At 45.4% G+C, this 12,905-nt stretch overlaps 1 protein-coding gene across 2 annotated transcripts in view; it reads left to right on the top strand.

Moving 5' to 3' along the window:
- Positions 1-6,453: 6,453 nt before the first annotated feature.
- The window catches only part of LOC136627392 (UDP-glucuronosyltransferase 3A1-like), a 28,060-nt gene continuing 21,608 nt past the window's right edge, over positions 6,454-12,905 (top strand). The window contains exons 1-2 of one of the 2 annotated variants that reach the window (XM_066602438.1): positions 6,454-6,607; positions 12,207-12,308. In XM_066602438.1, coding sequence (XP_066458535.1) covers positions 6,514-6,607; positions 12,207-12,308 — 196 coding nt within the window. In that variant the 5' untranslated portion in view covers positions 6,454-6,513. Of the gene's footprint in view, positions 6,608-12,206; positions 12,309-12,905 lie in introns of those variants that run through there. The other variant, XM_066602440.1, reaches the window with a different exon arrangement.

A 12,905-nucleotide genomic window follows, 5' to 3' on the forward strand; every position in this document is an offset into this window, starting at 1 on the left:
CCCACAGTGAGGTGAGCGGTGGTCAAGCACGTGCGGTACCGCTGCATTCAATCTCCCCATCACTGTGGGGTGGTTTAGTGATCCTGCAGTGAGGAGCAAGGGAGACAACGGACCTCTGTTCTCAGGACTGGTGGGGCCTTAGTGTTGAGACGCTCACCACTTGTCTTTTAACGCCTCTCCTATGGATAGGTGAGAAACATTGACTGTGGTAGACCCCTGATGAATCTTATCACTGGAGAATCTGGGAAATGCAAGAGGAGGTGAACAATGCAGGACATAGAAAGTAGAAGGACTGAGAACCTTCTGGAACATTAACATTCCCCAAATTCGTGGAAGATTTTCCAGTTTAGCAACTTCTATTCTGCTGCCATTACGTTCCTGTTTAAAGGAGGGCTGCTGGAAGAGATCTCTGACATGCTCCGCCTATGTTTCCTGAACAGCTGTATGAAAGCACAGGAGCAATAGTTGGTGGGATGGCTGGTGGGTGCTTACGTGCCTGACAGTCATTCCTGTAAAGATGCCTTAACTTGTTGGCCAGGATATGAAGAATTTCTGACCAGAGATGCTCCTCTAACCTTGAGATTGGAAAACATCTCCCATTTTGGAGTAACACTGAACCGTGAATTATTTTGCTATCCGGGTGCTCGTAGTTGCCTGTTCTGAAATCCCTCCATTACTCCATCAAATTGAGGACTGAGTAAAATAAAGTTTTTCAAGTGGTTTCACTTTTAAAAAAGACGATCACAGGTCAAGTTCAGTTCAAACACTTTAACTTTTTTCAGATCCATGTCACAGAAGGCACAATAGTTAATTAGAGTACTTAGATGAGGCACCTAATCTTAGTACTGATTACTTAGTACTCAGGTGTGAAAATTAGATGTGAATTGTAACCTCTTAAGGCCTCCTTCACATGACCATAGGCGTTTTTACGTGCGCCTGCCGTCACCGTAAAAAAGGGGGGAATAGGCGACACATCTAACGTTTGTGAACCCGTTCAGATGGCACAGACCTTGGCGCATATACGCCAAGGCCGGAATGCCGTTTGGCGTAGGGAGACAGTCTCCTCCTTCCCTCCCCCTCGCCGGCTCACCTCTTCTCTCTTCCCCTCCGGCAGTTTGCAATGAAAGGTGGCGGGACGGGAGTGGAGCTAACACTCTGTCATCCAATGGCCCACATAAACCTAGAGCTGCAGCCTGCAATTGGGGGGGCGGAGTGAGGCGGAGCTTAGGTCTGCCCTCTTCCATTGCAAACAGCCATAGGTGAGGAGAGATAAGGAGAGAAGAGGGAAGAACTTTAGCAGTCACACTGCTAAACTCCCTGCCATCTCCTTTCTTTTGCCGCAGTCATTGGCTCCCATAGGAGTCTATGCAGCGGCCAACGTATTCCGGGCAGAAATATAGTTGCAGGACTATCTTTTCTGCCCGGAGTAAAAGTGCCTGGCACTATATTGGCCGTCAGGCGCTTTTACGCCGTGGGAATACGCCTATGTGATCTGATGTATTGGAATCCAATGCATCAGATGGTAGCGTATATCGGCCGGCCGTGAAGACGGCAGCCGATATACGCTCATGTGAATAAGTCCTAAAGAAGATAATCATAGATCAAGTTCAGCTGAAACACTAACTTTTCTCTGTTTTCATATACAAGGCACAGAAAGCATAATGGTTATAGTACACAGATGAGGCACCTAATTTTAATGGTTACAATTCACACAAGGTGGCTCTGATTACTTAACATTGGTGAACACAATTTAAGTATTTCACTCTCCAATTCAGGTTTCTGTAAACTCTGCAGGGGCCTCCAACCCAGGACTGTGTTACTCTACACAGGCCTACACTTAGAATTCACCTGTTACCTTGGGTCAAAAGAGTAATCCTCAAGCTCCCCTGCTAACACCACCCATACTGCTAACTACCAAGCTTATCCCATTATACTTTAGGACTGACCTGACCAGGCCCCACTGCAGGCTCAGGACAACTGGATCTCTGCTGCAATTACTACTTTGCTCCCCTGAAGGAGAAATTTCCGCAGCCCCCAACAGGCCCAGCACTGCTCATCGCTCCTAGGCACCATCTGGGTTGATGTTCCTCACTGCAGACCCAGTAGAGTCTGCCATAGCTAACCCTTTCCAGGCTAATAATGTGCTCAACCTATACCACTTCAGTAGTGGCTACACAGATCACCAGAAGCCACCCTCTTCTATGGCCATACCTCTCTACTCCCTGACTATTCGCAAACCCCGCTGCCCTTTTTATTAATGCCAACCAGCCTTAACTTGTAAAAATAAAAAAATTATTTAAAAAAAATATATATACAAGTAGTACAGCAAAAAAACTTATATGTTTTGTATTGTAGTAATCATACTGACCCACAGAAACAAGATGCCCCGAAAGATGGTGGAATTTCATTTCCCCCCCATTTCTTTCTACTTAGAATTTCTCGTCCTACAACTTGTCCTGCAGAAAACAAGCCCTCATCGATTGATAAATAAAGGAGATAAATAAAGGAGTTACGATTTTTTAAAAGGGGGAGGAAAAAATGAATATAGAAAAAAAACAAAAACGCTCTGTCATTAAGAGGTTAAAGGGTAACAGCCCCAATAAGCTGCCCGGCTGATCGCTGCCGGGTGTCAACTGTAAGAAACAGCCGGAACCTGGGATGTATGGAGAGAGATCACTCCACGATCTCCCTCCATACACGTCCTGCAGCGGCAGGAGGTAAAAGCACTATAGGGCTGCCACTAAGGGGTTAAGGGAAAAATTCCTTCCTGACTCCAATCTGACAATCAGAATAATCTCTGGATCACTGACCCTTCTGAAGTCATTAGTGACTTTAACATGGAATATTGTATCACTCAAAAAAAGGCATCTGGGCCCCTCTTGAACACTTTTATCAACTTCTCTATCACCAGGTCCTCAGGCAGAGAGTTCCATAGTCTTGCTGCTCTTACAGTAAATAACCCCCTTCAATGTTGGTGTAGAATAATAATCTTTATTTGTGTAGCGCCAACTAGAGAGCGAAGTATAGCGAGGAGGAGGTCATGGTCAACAGTGTCGAATGCAGCGGAGAAGTCAAGGAGGATTAGTAGGGAGTAGTTGCCCATTGACTTCGCTGTCATCAGGTCGTTTGACACTTTTGTGAGAGCGGTTTCGGTCGAGTGTATGGGCCGGAAGCCGGACTGGAGAGAGTCAAGAAGAGAGTTATCAGAGAGAAAGCGTGAGAGGAGGGAATAAATCAGGCATTTCAGAGGTTTGAGATGGGTCGGTAATTGCAGCGTCCCAGTGGCCACCTAGACACGAGGCCCACGCTGAGGAGCTGAGAGGGTAGAGTTGGCGCTTGTCATGATGGCTCTTACTAGACTCCTTCCCGGAGGGACACTCGTAACCTCAGCCCAAATACCGCCAGGCCTCTTCCAGGCAATGCTGGGACAGCGATTACCTGTGTAAATGTGGTAGACTTTAGATTCGTACCCGGCGGTTAAATGAAGAGAGTCCACACACACAGTTGAAACTTGATAACTCGGTCACTGGGAATGGGCAATGACCGGTAAACTTTTCTTGAAGTTTTGCAGAGTATAGCTTTACACACCAGTGCAGGAAAGACAAATTGCTAGTGCTCAGTCAGGAAGGAAAACTCAGGATGATATTGGGCCTGTAGTCTCGGTTATCTACAGTGCTCCGCTCCCGGACAAGATACTCTCTGGAGGAGGACAAGACAGAAAAAGGAACTCTCCACTGACACTCACGCTGTACTTTCTGGGACGACTCTGCACGGCAGACTCCTCACTTCACTCTCACTCAAAGGTGGATCCTGGCATGGAAGACCTCAATACACATAACAGAAGACTAGACACTTTGCACAGTGCATCCACGATGAAGACATGACATGTATGACAATTATAGAGGGGACAGAAATAGGTGTTTCGGGTCACTACATAATGACTGCCGGGGAAAGGGACCGGAGGAGGTGTGAGGGAAGAGGGTTGCTAGCTCAGGTAGTGGGGTGAGCAGCAGAAAGCAGTCTGGAGATTTCTTTCTTTGTCGTTGATTCCAGTATACAGTAGATAGTGAGTGATGAATTCAGTGCTGAAGAGACTGGGATCGGGGCTAGTCATGCGGTTTTCAGAGATTTCTTTTAGAATGTTTTTGATTTTTTTTCTTTTAAATTGACAGCTAGCTCTCCAGCACTGAGATCCATCACGGGGGCCGATCTTTGGGGCTGAGGAGGGAGTGGAATGTATCGAAAAGTCATTTGGGGTTGTGGGATAGTAAGGAGACGTCAATTATGTCCTCCTTTCAGCCGGAGATAGCCAGGCGAGGACAGAAGAGCGTCCACATGCTGGAGTCCCGTCCCACTTCCCTTAAGCCCAAAAGCTTTCGCTCAGGTGAGCAATCGCGCACGTGCACATTTGCAAAGGGGGTGATAGCTTCTGACATGTACACAGAGGAACTGATAGTGATCATTGCGCATTTAATCACAATTGCTTGATACATCGAACACTGGTGTTTCCTGACGGACATTCCTCCTGGGGCAAACAACAATGACACCACAATTTACTGACATGTAGTGGACTTGCAAGAACCAAAGTATAAATGGCTTCTGATCAACCAGCTAGCCGAAACTAAACGACTAGTGAGCAAATTATCACTCATCACCCTGTTGGTGACCTTGTTTATACGGAACGACTGTTGTTTACATTTTCTCTTTCAAGTGATTGTTTGGATGCTAGTTGTCCCATGTTTAGCCACCCTTCTGCCTTTTTTTTAGGGGGGGGGGGGGGAGGTGAGAAAGGGGAAGGTTTGGACTGCCAAGAATTTCATGCACTATTTTACAAGTGTGTTTTTTTTTTTTTGGTTGGCTTTTTTACTCATATATTTTTGTACTACTCTCCAGTTTTGGGACAAAATCCTGTCCCAGTAACGGAGGGTGGACAGGGTATACCAGCTGCACTTGACCTTTGTCCTTGGTCCCTCTATTGTGCTATTTCTGGTCCCATTTTTGGGCAGCCAAAATGGCCACCTCTATTTTCTAGCCAGACTGTGCACAGCTCTGTGACTGGCAAGCATTGATCATGTGAGCAGGAATAGGGCATCGGATGCACTATGGGTTGTTGGGTAGTCTAAAAATGGCGCTGATCCTGGGAGAGAATTTGGTCCCAAAAGCAGAGGGCCACTTTAACCCCTTAATGACGCGGACCTTTTTTTCCCCCCATTTTCGTTTCTCCCCTCTTAAAAAATTGTAACTCCTTTATTTATCCATCGACGTCGCTGTCTCAGGATTGTTTTTTGAGGGACGAGTTGTAGTTTTCTATGGTGCTATTTAATGTACCATATAATGTACTGAAAAAGTTTTAAAAAAAATTCTAAGTGGAGTAAAATGAAAAAAAAAACAAAAACGACATTACGCCATTTTTTAGTGCGTCTTGTTTCTACAGCGCACAAACTGCAACAAAAATGACCTGATAACTTTATTCTACAGATCAGTACGATTACTACGAAACCAAACATTTTTTTTTTTTTTGTTGCTGTACTACTTTTATTTTTTTTCAAAGACAGTTCATTTTTTTTCAATTATTTTCTGCCGCCATCTTCTGCGCACAATAACTTTTTTATTTTTCCATCGACGTAGTTGTGCGAGGGCTCATTTTATGCAGCACATCCTGTAGTTTACACTGGTGCCATTTCAGGATACATATGACTTTTTGATTGCTTTGTATTGCCTTTTTTCTGGGAGACAGAGTGATCAAAAAAGTGCGTTTAGGGCGTTCTTTATTTTTTTTTTCACCGACGTTCACCGCGTGCGGTAAGTAATGCACCACTTCGATAGATCAGACTTTTACGGACGCGGCGATACTAAATATGTGTTATGATTTAGATATAATTATGATATATTTTTGTTTTAGGATTTAGATTTTTTTTTTATCATCGATATGGTAAAAAGGGGTTGATTTAAACTTTTATCACTTTTTTTTTTTTTACAATTAGAAAAACTTTATTGTTCTGAATGTTACTTTCTTTTTTAGCTCCCACACGGTACCACAACTACTGATGCTTTGATTGCTTTGATCGCTCCTTGCGGCACGTTCTATCTGGCTGCGTGCTCTCGCATTGTTTTTAATAGAGCCAGCAGCAGCATCGCGCCACGTGCTGGGCGCACACGATGTGAAACGAGGTTCCCGTTGGAGATATTAGTTTACCTTACAAATGAGCAGTATAGTTTCTTATGATATAAGGGAAGTTATTTGTCACCTCTTCCCGCACCTCAGTATAGGGAGACCACAATCAGCAGCTGGAGGATGACTGTAAGACACAGTCACTTCCACTGCTGCCACCAACTTTTGCCAGAATTTCTCAGGTTTTGAGCTGCACTTGCCTGGGATTATCCTTTGGTCCCATTACAGAGTAGAGCTGTCCAGCTGCCAGAAGGGGAAGGGCACAACTGTGGCTCCACCACATAACGCTGGCTCTGAACTCTCTCCCACCCAGACTGTGCAGCTTGCAGATAAGTTGCAGAATGGCTGTGAAGAAGGGACATGCCGTTCTCCTAGTGGTTTTGTTACAGTTTCCCTTTCTGCAGGCGGCTAAGATCCTGACAATCTGCTTTATAGGTAAGTCGTGGCTCTACCTTAGAGATCGGCTACATGTCAGTGAATGGTTAACCCTTCTCATTCTATGTTCCTAAACACCCAAAATAATGCTAAATCCACATAGCACATGTCACAGCACCAGCAGTGTAAAACCATAGACAGGAGTAGCAGAGCTGAGTGTGTTACTGTCACTATGTACTGCATGTCATGAAGTTACGCTTTATTACGCTATATTTTGTACGCTGTGGTCCGGCATGGCTTAGGGCACTTTTACACGGGCTAATAGTTCAGATTCCAGCATTTAGTGTAAATGGGTACTGTTGTACCTTGACGCCACCGGAATCTAGGGGTTTTGCAGGGTTTGCATGGAGGAACGCCCCTGTCACGCCCCTAGCTGCTGATTGGCTCAATTCTCTGTCCTAGCAGCAGCGTCTGTATTGATTTTTGCCTGGGCTGGAGGGCTAGGGTTAGGGTTCGTTTTTCTGTTAGGCTTACATTATATGGCCGCTCAATGGCTCTACAAGTGGGCAATGAGGCCTAAAACATCTTCAAGCAGAATGTCTGTTCTGAAAGCCACCAGCTGCTCCTTTCATTTTGGGCCCCGTTGTGCATATAGACATAAGATTAGGGCCAAAACGGGTATGTCTCTGAACACGGGAGAAACAGGAGTGTATATTCTCATTTTCATGTGCACTATAGAACAAAAAAGCTGCCTTCAGAATGTGACAGCTGCAGCAGTGGATTCCTTCAGCCCCGCCGGGATGTGAGGGTGTTGCATCCAGGGGCTTCACCTTGTTGTCAATAGGGCCGGCAGCAGCGCCGGCCCGATTGAAAAGAAAGGGAGAAAATTGTGATCTCCTGCCACTGCTGTGACAGGGAATTCCTTCATCCCTGCGGGGAGTCTCCTCATCACTGAACACTGTGACAGGAGCGACAGGGTGTTCAGTGATGAGGGCATTCCCTGTGGGGATGAAGGAATCCCCTACTTCAGCTCTCAGAGCAGCGGCAGGAGATCGTGATCTTCCCCAGGAATTCCCTGCAGTATTGCGAGGCTGTTTTCACATGAAAATGCCTCGCATCCAGGGTGTTCTCATGGATGGCAAGGAGCCCTTAGGCTACCTTCACTGGGGCAAGTGCGATATTGCGCTTGTCAACGTGCGTTTTACTTATGGATGCGAGGCATTTTTCATGCAAAAATGCCAAGCATCTCTTCTCCGGCGGCTGTTTCACACACAGAGGAGGATCAGCAAGTGCTTCCCATTGTTTTCATTAGGAAACATCACATCCCACGGCATGCAGTGTTTGACTGCCCCATTAAAAACAATTGGCGATGCAGAAATTTCTGGAGTCGATATGTATGACGCCGTTCATATTCGCGTGTCTTCCTTTACAGGCGCTTATTATGCATTCGTAATTACATGAGGAAAAAAAAGTAACATGTTCTATTTTTTTGCTGATTATGAAATTATTGGGGGCATGCTGACGTGTTTTTTTTTTTGAGTAGGCAAATATGCACGATATGAGCATGCAAAAAATACAGTAAAACACACAGAAAAACGTAATGCCCATTGCGCAAATTTGATGCACAAATGGGTGCGTAAATGCGCATAAGCCCATGTAAGGCCGGCATTAAGGTGCATTCACATGGGTGAAATACTTGGACCAATATCTTACTCTGAAATTTGTAATCCTAAGTGCGAGTATGATGCATTTTGGCGCTCTGTATTTGCGTTTTTTTTTTTTTCATCCCCTGTTTTGAAGCATTTAAAAAAAAAAAAGAAACTTACATGTGCAACTCACCCGTGTGCCTATACCCTTAAGGGCTGATTCACATGGATGTATATCGTCTGGGTTTTTCACGTCCGTCCGATATACGCTGCCCCTCTCTGCAAGGGAAGGAGGCGGGATAGGGCAGGAGCTAATGTGCTGAGCTTCCACCCCCTCTCCGCACATCACCACTGTTTGCAATGGGAGGGGGTGGAGCCTAGCTCTGCCCCGCCCTGCCTCTCCCATTGCAAAAAGGGGCAGGGGGCGGGAGCTCAGCACACTAGCTCCTTCCCTTGCAGAAAGGGGCAGCATATATCAGCCGGGCGTGAAAAACCAGCCGATATATATCCATGTGAATAAGCCCTAAGGTTTATTTACACAGCCTAAATGGTGAGATATCATGCATGAAAAGAACACATTGCTTTCAATGCATTCATTGGCAGATTTTGGCAGAGATTTGATGTGTTTTTCTTATATCCACTTCTCAGCTGAGAGCAGGACTAGCTATGTACAATGTATCAGTCTGGAGTCCGGGCTGTTTAGCTCACAGAGCATTGTCTACACTGGATACAATTGTATCTACTTCTCAGTAAGAGCAGGACTAGCTATGTACAATGTATCAGTCTGGAGTCTGGGCTGTTTAGCTCACAGAGCATTGTCTACACTGGATACAATTGTATCTACTTCTCAGTAAGAGCAGGACTAGCTATGTACAATGTATCAGTCTGAAGTCCGGGCTGTTTAGCTCACAGAGCATTGTCTACACTGGATACAATTGTATCTACTTCTCAGTAAGAGCAGGACTAGCTATGTACAATGTATCAGTCTGGAGTCCGGGCTGTTTAGTTCACAGAGCATTATCTACACTGGATACAATTGTATCTACTTCTCAGCTGAGAGCAGGACTAGCTATGTACAATGTATCAGTCTGGAGTCCGGGCTGTTTAGTTCACAGAGCATTGTTTACACTGGATACAACTGTATCTACTTCTCAGCTGAGAGCAAGACTAACTATGTACAATGTATCAGTCTGGAATCCGAGCTGTTTAGTTCACAGAGCATTGTCTACACTGGGTACAATTGTATCTACTTCTCAGTAAGAGCAGGACTAGCTATGTACAATGTATCAGTCTGGAGTCCGGGCTGTTTAGCTCACAGAGCATTGTCTACACTGGATACAATTGTATCTACTTCTCAGTAAGAGCAGGACTAGCTATGTACAATGTATCAGTCTGGAGTCCGGGCTGTTTAGCTCACAGAGCATTGTCTACACTGGATACAATTGTATCTACTTCTCAGTAAGAGCAGGACTAGCTATGTACAATGTATCAGTCTGGAGTCCGGGCTGTTTAGCTCACAGAGCATTGTCTACACTGGATACAATTGTATCTACTGCTCAGCTGAGAGCAGGACTAGCTATGTACAATATATCAGTCTGGAGTCCGGGCTGTTTAACTCACAGAGCATTGTCTAGACTGTGAGAATTGTATCCACTTCTCAGCTGAGAGCAGGACTAGCTGTATGCAGGGTTACTGCTTCTGAATGTAAGCAAGAGTCTTCTCATTCACTGACAGTAGCAAATATATTGACTATAGGGAAAAATAGGAGCATAAAGTTTATTGGACAGTTGTACAACTTGTATGTAAATAAAGCTTAAACAGTGTATAAATGAACCACAAAACACCTAAAATAAGTCAGCAGCTTGCAGTTGTCGGCACCCTCCACATCTTGGTGCAGGTAGTATGCCAGTAGTGTAGACCTCTTCATGCTGTATCATGTGTGAGTCCAGGATATCAGCTGAGGATGTGCGTGAGAACTCCAGCACACCCACACCCTCGGGTTACAGGGCACATGCAACTTTCTAAAGTGAACGAAAAAAAAAACAGCCTGGTGTCACGCACATGGAAGACGCTCCAGAACCTGCACTCACACACCCGGAGAAGCCTCTTCCCCCCTCCCCCTGTTGCTAACAACAGCTAACTAGATCCTAAGGATAATACTTTGTTCTTCTGGACGTATTTCCTATTGTGCTCAATGTCAATACCATGCGACTATTATCATAACCAAGTCACGTAATGTACAGTTATGGCATATATGACACAGCTTCCCCTTAGGGGTTAACATTCCAATATAGTCTTTTAAAAAGCAGGTTCCTGTATTCACATACACTGTTCCTTTAAATAACACAGTCCATAATCCTGGCCTGAAGATACAATATGTCACTTTGACTGCCCCAGGCTAGTCCAGGGTCAGGAGCACTCCTCCAACATGACTTACGTACATCCTTGTTGCTGTCCAGGTTTCTTACTGATCTGCAGAGACACCGCTGGCCAGAGGCGTAACTTGAAGCTCCTGGGCCCCAATGCAAAACCTGTAACGGGGCCCCCAACTATAATGCTTTATTCATAGTACTGGGCTTCCTATATGGAGAAGAGAGGTCTTATGGGCCCCCTAAGGCTCCTGGACCCGGGTGCAACCGCATCCCCTGCATCCCCTATAGTTACGCCCAGTGCCGCTGGCTCTCTCCCAGCTCCAGACACCAGGCAGTCTCCAGTTACTGTGCTTGGATAGCAGCTCCTCAGCTCTTGGCCCAGATTCAGCATCTGCTCAACTTACTCTGCTTAGCACTGTGACTCGGCACAAAAAGGCCCCTTTTAAGTCTCTTTCACACGGAGGCAGCGATATCGCCGCAAGAAAATTGCAGCAATATTGTATCTGTGTTCTGTGCGATTTCGCAACAATATTGTAACTGTGTGGCACTGCAAAGTCGCATGACTTTGTAGCGCTCTGTTGCTGGGATTTTCGTTGGGGCTTGAAATTTTAGACCTACCCTGAAAATAAGCCCTATCTGCCTTTAAAAACAATACATCACCTATCAGGTGCTGTCTGCTCCCCTACATTTCTCGATGCAGGTCCCCAGCACCCTTGCTTGTAGTTTTCCCCCAGCGCTTCCTGGTCAGGGGTTCAAAATCCCCGCCTACAGGGAGAACTAACTCTGACTGGTTCTCGAGCACCATGGCTCTCGATGAACCAATCACAGCCATTCAATGTGGCTGTTATTGGTTCATCGAGCGCTGCAGTGATTGGCTGAGCCACAGCGCTTGAGAACCAGTCAGAGTCAGCTTTTCCTGGAGGCGGGGTTTTTGAACCTCTAAACCAAGAAGCGCTGGGGGGAAATTACAAGCAAGTGTGCCAGGGACCTGCAAGGAGAAGTTCGATGGAGTGGACAGGCCTGATAAGCGACGTGTTGCTTTTTTGCTTTTTTTTAGAGGCAGCTAGGGCTTATTTTCGGGCTCAAGCAGTAGTACTTCCTTCTGTAAAAGTTGCATTGCACCGCACAAAAACTGCGTTTTCATGCGATGCAACACAAAGGAAGGTTCCATAGGGAAACGTGGGCTACAAAACATAGCAAATCGCGGCAATATTCAACGTGCTTAATATTTTTTTCTCTGGCAATGTAGCAGCCTACATCGCTAATGTAACGGACCCCATTGGAAAGCATGGGCTTCACATACATGCGACTTGTAGCGCTGTCGCATCTAAAGAAAATCGTGTGATTCTGACACCCGTATGAAAGAGGCTTTATAAGCAAGACTCCAACCCTGGGAGAGTTTTTTACTGAACATCCTCAGTTCCAATATGCAGTAATTTGGTGCAAATTATGGCACATGTGATGATTTTTGGTGTAATTTTTGGCTCAAGTCACAGTCCACCTCCGCATTCTAACCCTTCAGTGCAGCCCCTTACATAAGCATTTGTGGTTGTGTTATTTTATCATCCGCTTACACAATGTGGATACAATCATGCTGGTATGTTCCAGTGATTTTTATATTAATTTCTTGTATTATTATAGGTGGAAGTCATTACCTTCTGATGGATGAAATCTCCCGTATACTTCATAACAACGGGCACGAAGTCAGGATGTTTCTCCAATACGCACACAGCATGCTTCCAGGTCAGATATCTATTTTATTAACAATAAGCCGATCCCCTGCTGAGAATCCCAGCAATTAGCTGCAATCTGAGGGTAGAGCTGGCGGTGTTTCATTTCCCTGCAGCAACCCCACAGGATAATTAAAGTATTACACAGTGTCCATTCATATTGGTGACTTATCTGTGTGATACAGGACAGGACAGTCCTCCAGAGAGAGACGCTCTTTATAACCACTCTACACTCTGGCCAACAGGTGAGGATCCTGAACAGAGAACCTCTTTAAATCCAAAATCACTAATAGGGCAAATGGAAATAGGTTTTTTAAACTGTACAGCTTGTCTAGTATAGACCCGTCCTTGATAATCTCACAGCCTAGGAAGGCCACTAGGGTCAACCCTCTGTTATCCCCTTAGTGGATTCCAATGTGCCTTTTCACTGTAGTCACTAATGGGCTTTAACCCTGCACATACATCTTTTTAAAGCGGTGACTTGGTTGTCTACTGACTGCCAGGCTCCTGCTCTTACAGCCAGGAATGGAGAAACCTTGGATCCTGGCAGTTTAACCCCTTACATGCCACAATCAGTAGCAACTGTAGCATGTAAGCAGATGTCAGAGAG

Source organism: Eleutherodactylus coqui, chromosome 5 (assembly GCF_035609145.1).
Source record: "Eleutherodactylus coqui strain aEleCoq1 chromosome 5, aEleCoq1.hap1, whole genome shotgun sequence".
Classification (NCBI taxonomy): Eukaryota; Metazoa; Chordata; class Amphibia; order Anura; family Eleutherodactylidae; genus Eleutherodactylus; species Eleutherodactylus coqui.